A 14,614-nucleotide genomic window follows, 5' to 3' on the forward strand; every position below is an offset into this window, starting at 1 on the left:
AACTTTAAAACACAAAAAGCTCTTTATTTTTTTAACGGATTCGTCCATTTCAACGACTATCATTTATTTTTACTTTGATTTTTAGATTTGGATTTAATTTGATTTATTTAAATATATTTTTTAAGTCTTTTTGAATATACTAACAAGTATTTCGCTTTAATATATACACAACCTATGGTAGCATGTATTGAGCATGATATTTGCATAAATGTATGGTAAAAATCCTGCTAGTAAAAAGCTTTGCTACGAATAAAAATTATATTTATATATTCGCATATATATATCGCAACCCAATTTTTTTATGTTCTACCGTATCTCCGCACTTTAAATACATTTTTATGTTAATTTTTACGATCTTTATTATCATATATTTCCATCTCTTCTATGTACAACATTTATATCTGATGAAGTTTCATAAATTTAAACTATATAACCTTCGAATCTAGATTAGATTTTGTTTTGCAAATTTATCTAATTATAGTAATCAAATTAGTTTTGGTATTTCCTTCTACATCATCATCATCAATCGTAAGGTTTTCATTTCTTTTAACTTGATCGAGGTACTCTCTAAAGTTTATTAATGTTTATAAAATCTAATTTTGCACTTATATAAAAATCTTATATGTTTTATTTCAGCATATATTAAATCTTAAATGACATCTCAAAATTCTTAATGAGATATCTCATTATGTGGTTGAGAAGATGGTTTTTTTTGCAAATAAATAGGAATGCTAGATTTTTGCCCAGGATATTACGAAAATTTTTAGACGAAACAAAAGAGATATTATATATGGAGAAATACTTTAGGCCATGTACAACAAAGACTATACCTTTACGAACGCAAATTGGTTAGAGGTTTGTTCATCGAATTATTTTTAAAACTTATGATCTAAAATATTTTCAAGCCGTAATGACTTTATTCAAGAATATAAGCAATATCTGAAATTTAATAAAAAATATTTTATAAATTTAAGGTAACTTAGGGAGAAAAAAAAAAAATTAATACTAACATTGAAGAACTAATTGGTACCGTTTACTGCATTTATCAACATAAAAAATTTAATTTTTGACAATTATTAGATAAGAAGATGTGCCTTTTGAATTTTAAATGAGAGGTAAAAGCTATGGCTCAAAAAAAATAACATAGCCATAAGTGACAATAAAAACATGTTTTTTTGATTAAATTTCGATCTGTTTCTAAAAACAGGAATTCATATTTTAAAGAAAAAACGGCGAATGAATAGCCTTGGTTGTTTGAGTCTAAAACATCTTTTATTTATAGACATAACGATATGGTACAATGCACACATAAGTTGATACATTTTTCTAAAAAGTTGTAAAGCAAAATATCAAGAGATAGTTCATGAGGATGTGTTTATACAATTCTTTATGCTTAATGCTGCCAATGCAAAGAATATAAGTAAAAAATAGTAATTGCGATGATATGTTTAAAAAGAATAAAAAAATGATTAAAATTTTTATCTAAGTTCTGATTACGTTTTTCAGAAAAAACGAGAATAAACTAAGAATCTCATTTTAACAAGAGGTCTAGAGATTATTTTTGTATATCTTTCTCTTTTAATTTGTAGAGTTACAAAACATCGCGTCAGGTACAGAAAGCACTTGGCATTTCCTAAAACACTGGCTCTTGGATTTAAATCGAATAAAACCTTGACGACTTCAGATTAATGTTTAGATTTGAAAAAAGAAGAATCGACTATAATAAACACGCTGAGAAAAATACTCCAAATATATTACAAAACCAAATTTTTAAGACAATTTTGATAGTTCATAAATTTTAAAATCTATTGTTTTTTTTAAGTATTATTTTCATTTTTTTTAAAAATTTCGTAAATAATGTACTTTGATTTCATAATATTAAAATCATAACCAGAGCTATCTGTTTTCGACTTATTTTAACTATTTATAATGTTATTCTGTTTTATATCTTATAAAAAATAAAACTAATCATTTTTCCGTTCAAAAGCATTTTGTGTGTAACTTAGTTATTCTTTAGTTCAAAAAAGCGCAATAACAAGATTAAAACCTATTATTCTAGTATCTATCTTATGAACACTATAAAATTTGTTGATTATAAATGTTTTCTCTCATCTTTCCATATATTTCTTCATTATTTCCTCAATGATTTCTTTTATCAAAGACACATTTTTATAAATTTTAAATAAAATCTTGATGTAGATGTTTTAATCAATCGTAGTTAATACAAGACATTGTTCGTTACTTTTAATTCTCAAAGCTTTCATAATTTTCAAATTTAAAGTAGATCAAAATTGATAATTAAAAATTTATGGCCGAAAGTAAAAAATGTATTATTTTTTCATAAATGACGTTTATTTGCTAAAAAGATAGTCATAAATTATGTAAACTTAACTACATTTATCTCGAAATATTTAATTAAACGCTATTTTAATTGAAATATGATAACTACACAGATGTTACTATGAATATTTCATATAATCATTATATGTGCAACCTTTAAAACAAGTTAATAGTTATTTATTATGATTTAAACATAGAGAGTGTAAAATGAATACTCACATTGCCTTTTCAAACATTTAATCAAATGTTTTTATTGATTAAAGTTTTATGTCATTAATTCATTAATATTAATTCTCTATAAATATTGAATTTTATTGAACCCCATGTTTTGGCAAATATTGACTTGTTTAAACTTTGGATATTCTACTGATACGTTTCTTTTTTTGAATTATCATGATAGAGAGGGATCTCTTTGCGATCTTTATATCGGTGCTTTAGAGGAAGAAACTGACACTATGTTAAATTCAGTGTTTCTATCAACAGAATATGAATGGTATTGGAGAGCTTTTCTTGAGGGTTGCAGGTTCGAAGATGGATTATTCCATATGAGAGATAACTGTATTTACTTACAGAGGATAGAAAAAGAAGATCATGAAAGTATTAGAAAATTACCGCCAATTGTTGAAAATAAGAATCTTTTTAAAAAGTTTATTGCGTGTAAAGAATATTACAAGTGTAAGATTGAAGTCGAGGCAGAAAAGGTATTTCTTTTTTATAAAGTCAGTCTAAATAAAACGGAAGATTCTCTAACTTGGTGGTTTTCGACATTAATGCGGTTTGAACTGAATAATATGTATGCTGATGTTGAATTCCCTTTCCCTAAAGTTCTTAATCTGAAAAATCGTCGTGGAGAAGATGTCTATAATTCAATTATGGAGTTTACTTATTTGTTTTTAGAAAAAAGTATTGAAATAAATGAGACATCAGATACGGAGGCTAAACAAATTGCTACAAATGAGGGTAGTTCGTCCAACACTGTTTCCAAAGAAGAAAATAAAGGCGAAAAAGAAAAAACTAAATCTTCTACTTATGTTTCAGAAATTCGCAATGAAGAAGGACCTGATAAAGCAGAATTGTTTAGAATTTTAGGGAATGCTTTGTCAAGACTATTTACTCATGTTTCAATATCTACTGGCGAACATGTCGACAATGACAATAAATAATTGATCTTTTAGGTTTTTTTCTTTTTATGTATTTAACTTGAATTTACCTTGAAATCAGTGTTACTAAAAAATTTTTCAACATTAAAAATTTAAAGTTTACTAAAATTGGTCAAAATTAAATTTTTAATTTTTATATTTATTTCTTTAAAGAAAAAAATTTAAACGTAAGAGAATAAAAATTTGACAATGATTATAACATCTTTTAGTAAAAAAATACAAAATAAATAATTTTGGAACTTTTTTTACTTCATATATGATATTATTAATAATGAACCAAATATAAAAAACTTGCGTTTTTCGATATTCATTGCAAAAAAATCGAAGATTTTCTATGTTATATGTTAAGCTCTTATATATCTATAACTTGTATTTACTTTTTAATTAATAAGTAAAACATTGAATATGTTTTTGATTTGAATAAATGGCTAAAATATGTAGTAAATGTCAACATGTTTATTGTTAATTTCCCTCCCTCTTTTAAAAATGTTTTTAATTCTTTTGTTTTAAATCAAATCTGTCCATTTGTGTGAATATGATTGGTCAGTATTTGATAGGCTACGCAGTATATACTTCATGATTGAAATAATAAGAATTATAGCTTTGTGTTAAATAAAAAAAATCCAACCACATGCTTATTTGTTATGTAGTACAAAAATGATTAAGAGTTAAAAGCTCTTTTTTAAATATTGCAAGCTTACATTACCGTGTGTACAAATAAAAACTTTAAACGTATTTTTTTTATCTCTTCGATCTAATAATATGGTCATATTTTAATAAATTGCCTTTTTTACAAAAAAAGCTTTCAAAGAAGTTCTAGAAAAAGTTTTAAAATCAATAAATGTTCTAACATTTTTATTACAATGTAAAATATATGGCTCAAATCAGAAGTTGAAGTGTTTGAAAACTAGTTTATATGTAATTTTTAATTTGCAATTATAAATTATTGAAGGACGTTTTGCAAAAGTAAAATATCGAATAAATATAAGAGTAGTTACTTAAGATCATATTTTAGTAGACTATTACATAATTAAAACAAAATATACCTTACGGTCTTGACACATTTTATTGAAAAAAATCTATATTACACATTTACAGTGATAAGAAAAACATGGTTATGGAATACATTTAGTTCTCGATAAAGATTAATTATACATAATTAATACAGAGGAAGACATGTTAAAAAATTGATATTCTTAATGGTCTAAAAAACTTGCAATAATTAAATAGCATACAAAGAATAAATTATGTGGGAATATTTACTAATATAAATGCAAAATATGTCGAGAATTTTCAGATAAATATTCAGATATAAAAATCTTTTTTATTATATTTAATGTCACAGTTAGTTGGTGGAACCAGTTAGTAGAGGGAACCCTAAAAAAAATTATAAAAAAAGACCCCCGTGGGAATCGAACTTGGGACTTCTCGAAGGAATACAATCACAATGAACGACTTTTTTGAGACGGTTCTAAATTTGTCCTAATTATATTATGGGGGATATTTCGAGTAATTTTTTATAAATTTGGAGGGAAAAGAAATAAAAAAATAAAATAAACAACTTTTTTAAAAAATTTATTCGTTATCAAGCAATCTTAGATCTCTAGTGTAAATTTCTTCTATAATAACCAATGGATCAGCTTCTTTAGATAACTTTACTTTATTAAATTTAAGTATATCCATTACAATATATACATCGACATCCAAATGTTCGTATAGAGGAAGCCTTCTAGTACTTTGATTATTGTCTAAATATGGTCTTATAAGAACCCTATCTCCCAATTTATATTCATAAAAGTCATTTCTCCACATAATTCTTTCAATCATTCTATTAGCAGCATTTTTTTATTAAACCGTGCAGATTCGTGGTAAATTCCATTTAAAAAAAGATTTTCATTGTTTAAAGCATATAGTTCTTCGTAATTTACGACGTTATTTTCTTCAAAAACAAATTCTTCTCTTCGTTCTTCTTCCTCATTTTCAACTTCGTTGTTATTTGCAACCGAATCTGTTATATCAGTGATTCTAGATTCTTGCATTATGTCTTTAATGGGCTTACCAAACATTAATTGAATGGAGTTTGTTTAGTTGTTGAATGCCTTAAGTTGTTATATGCCCAGGTAACTTCTTGGCGTACTATGGACCATTGCCCTAAGATATTCTTCGACCTCAGAGTAGATGCAATTATCCATTTTATTGTTTGATTGCATCGTTCTATCTGTCCTTGTATCCAAGGACATCTAGCTCTTCCTCTTACATGTCTTATTTCATACTTTACACATAAATTCACGATATATTGATTAACAAATTCTCTACCGTTGTCGGTATGAAGTATAAAACAAGATCTAAACGTATTGAATAGTGTTTCAAAGGCATCACGCACACTTCTGCCAGTTTTGTCACGCAATGGAACCGTCCAACAGAACTTGGTAAATGAATCCACTGCGTCAAGTAACCATTTATATCCATTATTGAGTTCGTGATACAATCGAAGATCAATCAAATCAGCAATATACCTTTCTCTAGGATATTTTGAAATGATTGGTCTAACAACTGGTCTAGTTATTAGGTTTCTTATTGCTTGACAAATATCACAACTTTTCAAAACTCTCAGTACTTCGTTTTGAGTAACGTCGTATACTTTTGATTGTAACAATGGATACAATCTGTCACGCCCAGGATGTCCATTAGAAACATGAATCAGTTTGATGAAATCAGATTTGAAACGCTGCTCATTGGTTGTAAAGAATCTCAATGATCTATATTGGTCTACTTTAAACCTCACAGTTAGTTCAAAATTTCCATTGTTGTTTTCTTCAAACAACATGAAACGTTCAGCTTTTCTTTTAAAATTTTTACGATCAACTTTGTCCAACAACGTTGGTGGCAGCTGACCATATAATAAAAAATTGTAAACTTCTTGTCTTTTATCATTGTTCATTTTTATTCTCATAACCCCACAAAACAAAAAATTATTTACTATAAATTGAAGGATAATTTTACTGTAATTTCTTAATAATATTTTTTTCCTTTCTAAGTAAATTTTGTTTTTCTTCGAGAGGTCCTGGGTTCGATCCCCACAGAGCTCTTTTTTAGGGTTCCCTCTACTAACTGCGACATTTAATACAAAAGTAAAATGCCATTATTGGTCATTCGCTCAACAAATATGAACTTTTGTTCAAAAAGACCTTTAAGCAATTTTGATATAATTACATACAATAATTATAAAATACAAGTTCATCTCCTGATAAATTTTTTTTTTAAAAAAACGGTATATAAAACAAAAAAATAAAGCTTACGTCTATAGAATTTTTTAATGTCATACAAATTTTTATTTTATTAGAAACATTTTCTTTGTTATTCCAAAAAATGCGTTGTTTTATTATCAAACAAAATAAAAAATGTTCATAACTTAATTTTGCCCCAAAACTTTCTTTCAACAATGTTGTTTGTTTTATTATATAAATATATTTATTAAAATTTTCTTGAGAATTTTTTTCAGTAGACGTGCCCTAGCTTAACATCAAGTGTTATATTTAACTACGGATCCATTCGCATAGCCAATCTTTTTTTGTGCTAAAACAGTCTAAAAAACTTGACTAAGTGCATCAATATTACCTGGATTTTTCTAAAAAACAATATTTTGGAAATACTGTACGAATTAAACATTCTATTTAGAAAACATATTACAAAAGAAAATAAAATATTTATATTATTGTATATCTCTCTTTTATCCTAAAAAATTCAATTGCTCTAAATAACATTTAAATTGTTTAAAGTACTTCGATGTATTTAAAAATAATTTGCGTTCCTTTATTATTTTCATTGAGCATTACATACATATTATCTCTCATTTACGTTTGTTCTTTTCAATACTTCTTTCTAAAAGAATTCAAACTCTCAAAATAATAAAGTCGAAACTACATTATACTTAATAAATCTTTTACGATGAGAAAACTGTACGTTGAAAAAAAAACTTATCAAATTGAAGGTTCAATCGATGTTATTATAACGTTAATAATGTATTACACGATAAAGAAATATAAGTTAGTTTAAAAATTAATTATGATAGTATTACGAGATATTTGTAATTTAAATTGCAAATTATCATATATAAAAAAGAATTTTATTAAATTTTCTACCCTCTTTTTTGTGGGTTTGTAAACTCCAAATTATAATTACAGCTTATTATGTTATAAAAAATCAAATACAAACTCAATAATGGATTTTGACTATTAATATGCGTATAATATGCTAATACTTTTTTTTTGTTTAAATTATTATTTTTGTAAAACTCAGTTCCAAAATATCGTCAGAATCGTTTTTTGAATTTATTTAGCCCTTCTACGAAAAATTGAAATAACTTCTAAGCATCGAAAATTTCAAATAAAGTGTTAAAAATCGAGCTTACAAGATTTCAAAATCATAATATTAGGATAATGTGTGTTTATATACCATTTTGCTCTTTTTTAAATTAAAAAAATATTTTCTCTATTTAAATCAAAATTCTTTCTTTAAAATACATTCAATCTTAAAAGGAATCTAAAAAGCAAAGGAGTTACATTTAAAGAAACTCACATATAAATCCCGTTATAAAATAGAGAAAGCATACGCTAGTTATTTTTTTACATAATTTTTATAAATATTAAAAAGATTTGATATAAAACAAAAATATTAAATTACAACATGTCAAAATATTAGAAAAAAATATAAACGAATTTAAAGAACTTTGTATTTATATGTAAAATTATTTTTATTGTTCATAAATTTTGAAATTTTGAATTATATAATATTGTTTTTCTACATGAGGTATGTATTTTGGAAAAACTAGCGATTAATATTATAATTGTATCTAACTTGAAATTGAAACCTTAACGTATTTTATATACCCTCATATGAAGATTAAAATTTTTTCATATTCTATATAATTGGGAAAAAACTAGTATGTATGTATTTAGATGACAAATTTTTGTCGTATATTCGAAATTATTAAAACAATATGAGATAAACACACAAAATTTTTTCTATTTACAGCAACTTAACTTAAAGACAAAAAAAATACGACTGTTGATTAAATTCAATGTTTTTCAGTTATATTGTAGTTTTTGGTATATTAAGGAAATAATACACAAAATACTGTTAATTTCGTCTAATATATAATCAAACTATTTTTAACTTAATTAAGCATCCAAAACTACTAAATAATGTTATGTAGTTAATAAAACATAAAAAACAATTTCCTGTTCTAAAATAAATACTGACGCCTTAATTTCTAGATTTGGGTAGTCAATAGAAAGTATATGAACGATTTAGTAAAATTGAATGTTTATTAGACAATGTAAAGTAAAAATAAGTTCCATTTTTTTTACACGAGTAAGATATTGCACATGGCATCTGACTATTACTTTATATGATATCGAATATTATGCTCATAGTCATATAATTTGTATTTGAACTGTCTTGTAAAATCTTGCTTACTAAAAATCTATAAATTGAACTATCAAATTTCGTCGTCATCAAATGGACAAATATTATTTTTAAAAATTTATTGCGAATAGCTATTAATACAAATAATTGAATATAAAAAAGTATTGTTTAGTCGTTTAAAATTTTTAATTAATATGAATTAAAATTAACGTAATAATAAAATATACCTAGAACAAACAATATGCTGTTGACTAAGAACATCTTTATAATAACATGCAGAGCGTTGAGCACCCGTTTTGTGAGAAATTTAAGTTTCTTATAGAAAAAGAATATTTTGTACTTTTGACTACGTTGTAAGTTTAATCTTTTATTAGAAAAGAAGCAAGTCATTTTTTAGGTTACGTGTAATTTGTATTGAATAGATAATGATTATATTTTTTTAATTTTCTTAACAATAATTGTGATGTTACTTTCTGAATATACAGCGCCAGATATATTTAACAAGTTCTCATACAGTTCATTAAACTTACATGACCAGTATCGAGCTATGACAGCACACAAAACATGAGCTAAGAAGTAACTATTGGTTGCTGTATATTTTACCAATCTAGTTTTAATTGTATATATTTAGGGTTGTTTGTAAAAACATATTTACAATTGTATTAAAGATATTATGATATGAAATTTTTTTGGCTTTTATTATGTAAAAATTCATATGATATGATAAAAAGTTATATAAAATCGATTAAATTCTAATAATTTGCCTTCTTTGAAATTATAATTTCAATTTTTATATTGATATTCTATTTTGGAATTTTGTTCACAAAAAGCATATCAGGGGGTTGCAATTTATTTTCTTGCTTAAACGTTTCTTTTATGATTACTGTTAGACATATCCAAGTTAAGGGTTTCTTATTTCTAAATATATTTAGGATAATAATTAACAACAATTACAAACCTGCATTATTACTATTTTAATATTGTAACAAAAACTATGAAAGCATTTTAAATTTTGAAGAAATGGGATTAATGACCAATAAGAGACTCTGATATCAAATGTACACATTTGGAATGAATCAATAAATGTTAAAAAGTATTTTATAATTAACAAAAGAAAAGTTTTTTTCATTTAAACAATACACCACATTAGTACTAACATATTTTATATATATATATTTATCTTCGAGAGAAAAAATATCCCGATGCAAACTATGCGTTGTTTTTACTTATTTTCAATTAACCCCCAATAGGTTTAATGAACTAAAGAATGTCTTAGGAGTTATGATATATTTTTATTTATGTTATAGGTTATATATTTTGACCTTTTCTTAAAAAATATTACTACTTGAATATTGACTTTGTATTTAAATTATTTATAATTAAATAATCAAAACATACTAATATTGACAATTATAATCTGTAGATAAGCTCAAATAAAATGCATTTTATAAGATACCTTTCTTTTATATACGTGCCTGAAACAATTTTTTATTATAAACAAACTAAATTGAACAAAATTGTCTGATACGTTTGGGCTATATAGCAAAGATTAGTACCTAGAGTTACAAAAAGACATATTAAAAGATCAAAAACGGCTGGCCTAAAGTGTGCATATTTAGTTCATAAAATAATTGAATGTATATCATATTATTGATAAAATAATTTTTTGTATATCTTAAAGGTATAACTTATTAGATGCTCTAAAATCAATTATTTGTACTATTTAAATACTTCAATGCATAAGAAGGATTTTGTGTAAAATCTGATTGGTACTCCTTTCCTATTCATAAATGTCACCTACGTGTATTTTCATAAGAAGAATATTTTAAAAAATGCATAAATTTTTACCCTTGTATGTTATAAAAATTCTAAAGAATATTATAAACACTATACAAAATTTTAAAGATATAGTTGAATTTCAGACTATTTAGATTGGGTTGGCCTTTTTGAAAAGAGGAAACCGTAGTACTGTATTAAATATAAACAATCCTCATTATTAAAATGTTACTTAGAAAATCAATTTTTATAATAATAAGAATTTTTATATTGTACCAAAAGAACTTATTTTTTTATTTTGAAGCGTTTGAACATTTTATAATGTCTTGCATAATATTTTGGTAAGCTTAACATAAAAATTAATATTGTAATTATTGAGCATAATATAACAGATAATATCCCAACGATACTTGAAATGAATAAGAGGGAAGCAGTAATGTTTGATTTCCTTTATATTTCTATATTTAAAAGTAATAATTATATAGATAAAACATAAACAATACTTAACTGTATTTGATTGATCTTTAATAATTTATGTAGGATAATTTTAAAAATATAATAAATTTCCAAAATAACTCATAAGTCCCTTAGTATACAAATTTAAACCTTGTATAATCTAGCAATCCTCACAAAAAGTCTAAAAAATACTTTGGTCTACAGTTAAAACAATATTCAAATATAAATATTTTTACTTATTCCTAAGATAGAATGTTAAATAATTGTGTAAAGTTCCAAATTCAGACGTATTTTACCATTCCGGTTTTCTTTTTATATGTACGAAAAAATGATATTAATATAAAAACTTTCTGTTATGTATTTTTATATTGCAAACCAATATGTATTATTATAAATGTTTTGGTTTATATAGATTATAATATTATTAGAATTGAACTTCTGATGCGTCAACATTTTTATTTTGTACATTTGTAGTACGAATATCAAAATTTTTTTTCTTACAAATAAAGTGATCCTAGTTTATTTTCTTAAAGTGAAAATTTTGAATTTTATTTTTTTTGATTAACAAACAGCAATTTTTTGTATTTAATTCCAAACGTTATATCTACATAAATTTATGCTAAACGTTACAATATATTAGTTCTATAAAAAGCGACTTTTTACAAACTCAAGGCATTTATTTTATTGTGATATTGTGTTATGCTCAGAATCTGACGCAGTTATAGTTATTTAAAGAGTCGGTTTATCAAAATTCGATGAATTTTTTTTTTAAAAAATTTGTATATATAAGCCATAAATCAAGTTTCTGTTCTATGTCCTTTTATAAGTTATATCTATAGTTTATAATATTTCTCAAAAATACTAATCCAAAAAATGCACATTCAATATATTTAAATTTTAAATTTAAAGTCATCAACAATTTCTATTTTTTTATACACTTTGTACTTGCATAAACTAAAGTCTTTTTTAACATTTTGCATGAATGAATTCTAAAAATTAAAAAATGAGTTTTTTTGTTTACTTTCTTAAAATAAGATGCACTTCTGAGTCTGTAATATATATTAAAATAGGAGAAGAAAATTATACAATATTTATTATAATATAACGAATTTTTAATTATATTCTATGGATTTACATGTTCATATATGAAAATTAAAATTATAATTAATAACGGAGAAATTCTTAACTATATTATATCTAAATCAAAGCTCGAAAATACATTTATAATGTACTTTAAAATTTCTGTTCTTTATTTTACAGGGATTTGTTTATATATACACAACAAATACTATTATAACAGTTATATTGCAAAAGATAATTATAAAACGACTTTTATATGATTAAGAATGTATATAAAAGCAGATTTAACCAACCCCTAAAAATTTTTATAATCATTTTGAGTCAGATCATTATTAATTAAGTCACTAAATAGAAATTTGATTGGTCTTTTCGAAAAAATATTTATCGCTTAATTTAACAGGAAATGACGTGGATAGGGATTTAAAAAGGTAATATTTCAGTGTATATACATGAGAATTAGCATATAAAAAAATATACAGTTTGTTATTAAAAATTTGGTAAATAATAATGTAAAATAATTTGACAAAATTCTGACCTAAGTTTTATTCAAAACTATCTAATTATATAATATTTGTTTTAGTCAAAAAATAAAATTTTTGTGAAATTAGATTTATCATCATGTTTAAAAAATTGAAATCAAAATATGATATTTATTAAAAAATTGTTTTGTAAATTAATAAATTGTATTGTTTTTTTATATAAATAAATTGTTTGATTCATAATATTCTATCGATTTTAAATATAAGTGCTTATAATTGTCAGAATCATATAAATATTTGTAAGTAAACAATTAAACATTACAAAAACAAGTTTTTTTTTTATCTTCTCTAATTATATTTTGAAATTATGTAGGATAAAACAAATATGAGTATACATGAGACGATAACCCTTTTCTCCTTTTAAGAGATAAAAACAAAAAAAATTCACGAAGGATATGACAAAAAAGAGAGACGAACTAGAAAATCCTTTTTTGCCGATAAAATCTTCTAAGACACCTAAATCAAATAAACCGTCGAAAGCAAACAAGAAACAAAAAACTGAAGATAAAAACACAGGCACTAATTCAAAAAATGATAATGACGGTCGAAAAAAAAATTCTAAATTGAAAAGAAAACAAGATTCAGACTCATTTGATACTTTATATGATACTTTTATCCCAGGTTCCGAGAACTGGCCAAAAAGACAAAACACACAGATAAAAAATAGAAATAACGCCGATAATAGTATTTATAATTCTCAAAGTTTTAACGATTATAAAGAAAATGATGAAAAGTTACCTATTGACTATTTAATTGAATGCGCCAAACAAGAAGTTAAATCACCAAAAAAAGAAAAAAAGACAAACCTTCAATATTTATTAGAAGCTGCAATAGAAGCTGAAAATGAACCAACCAAAAATTCTAACATAAAAAAAAGAAAGTTATCGGAAAAATCGGATGTTTTAAATAAAATAGAGAAAAGGAAAAATATAAAACAAAATAAGAAGTTAGATCATACAAAAAACGAATCTAGAAAAGAAAAAGATGTTGGAATTCTTTCTGAGTTAACACTTGAATATGATAATGAACAACCCCTCGACATCAACACAGAAAGTAGGAGATTAGAGACGAAATCAGAATGTGAAGGGGTAAAAAACATACAGATTAAGTTAAAACATAATCAAAAGATTAGTTTAGATCAAAATGAAGATAAATTAGTAATTCGAATACCAGCATATATTCCTAAAGAAAACTCAAAAACGAAAAAAGCGCTGAAATCAAGGAATAAAAAAGTAAAACGAGTTATGGATAACCCAATAAAAGAAAGTAAAAATTATCCTAATGACATGTTTCCTGTAAAGATTATCGGGGATAAAAAAATATATCTTTGTCCGTGGAAAGGTTGGGACGATATGCCCGAAACTTGCAATAAACAGTGGGATAAATTGACCCTAGTAAAAAGACATTACCATTCTCATACTGGAATAAAGGGCATTGAATGTCCAAGCAATGGATGTAACAGGATGTTTACTAGGAAAGATTTTATGAAAAGACATCTTAAAGAAAGTTGCAAATACAAAGATGAAAAAGATAAAAAAGTTGAAAGAGATGAAAAAGATGGAAAAGATGAAAAGGAGAAAAAAGAATAAAATTTATAAGAAAGAAAGGTAATACATCAATAAACTATAGAGTTTTATACATTTTTTATTTTTTTTTCACGTTAAGTTTTGTTTTTTTACACAAAGAAAAAAAATACGTAAATTAAACCGATATACACAATAATAAATCAATTATAAAACTTTTGAAGTGCTAAGACAACAATTTTTAACTATTTTTTAATAGATAAATAAATATTGGACAAGTTTGTTTCTATTTTTTTCTTTTGGATTTTTTTAC

General features: G+C 24.4%; 2 protein-coding genes across 2 annotated transcripts; both read left to right on the plus strand.

The window, feature by feature from the left end:
- Positions 1 to 2,663: 2,663 nt before the first annotated feature.
- Positions 2,664 to 3,503, plus strand: VNE69_09045 (uncharacterized protein; the record flags this gene model as incomplete). Its single annotated transcript, XM_065474563.1, has 1 exon — positions 2,664 to 3,503. One exon carries the CDS (start codon positions 2,664 to 2,666, stop codon positions 3,501 to 3,503), a length of 840 nt encoding a protein of 279 aa, XP_065330635.1.
- Positions 3,504 to 13,173: 9,670 nt separating this feature from the next.
- Positions 13,174 to 14,367, plus strand: VNE69_09046 (zinc finger C2H2 domain-containing protein; the record flags this gene model as incomplete). The annotated part of the gene is made up of 1 exon (XM_065474564.1): positions 13,174 to 14,367. One exon carries the CDS (start codon positions 13,174 to 13,176, stop codon positions 14,365 to 14,367), a length of 1,194 nt encoding a protein of 397 aa, XP_065330636.1.
- Positions 14,368 to 14,614: the final 247 nt, after the last annotated feature.

This window comes from Vairimorpha necatrix, chromosome 9 (assembly GCF_036630325.1).
Source record: "Vairimorpha necatrix chromosome 9, complete sequence".
NCBI lineage: Eukaryota > Fungi > Microsporidia > Nosematidae > Vairimorpha > Vairimorpha necatrix.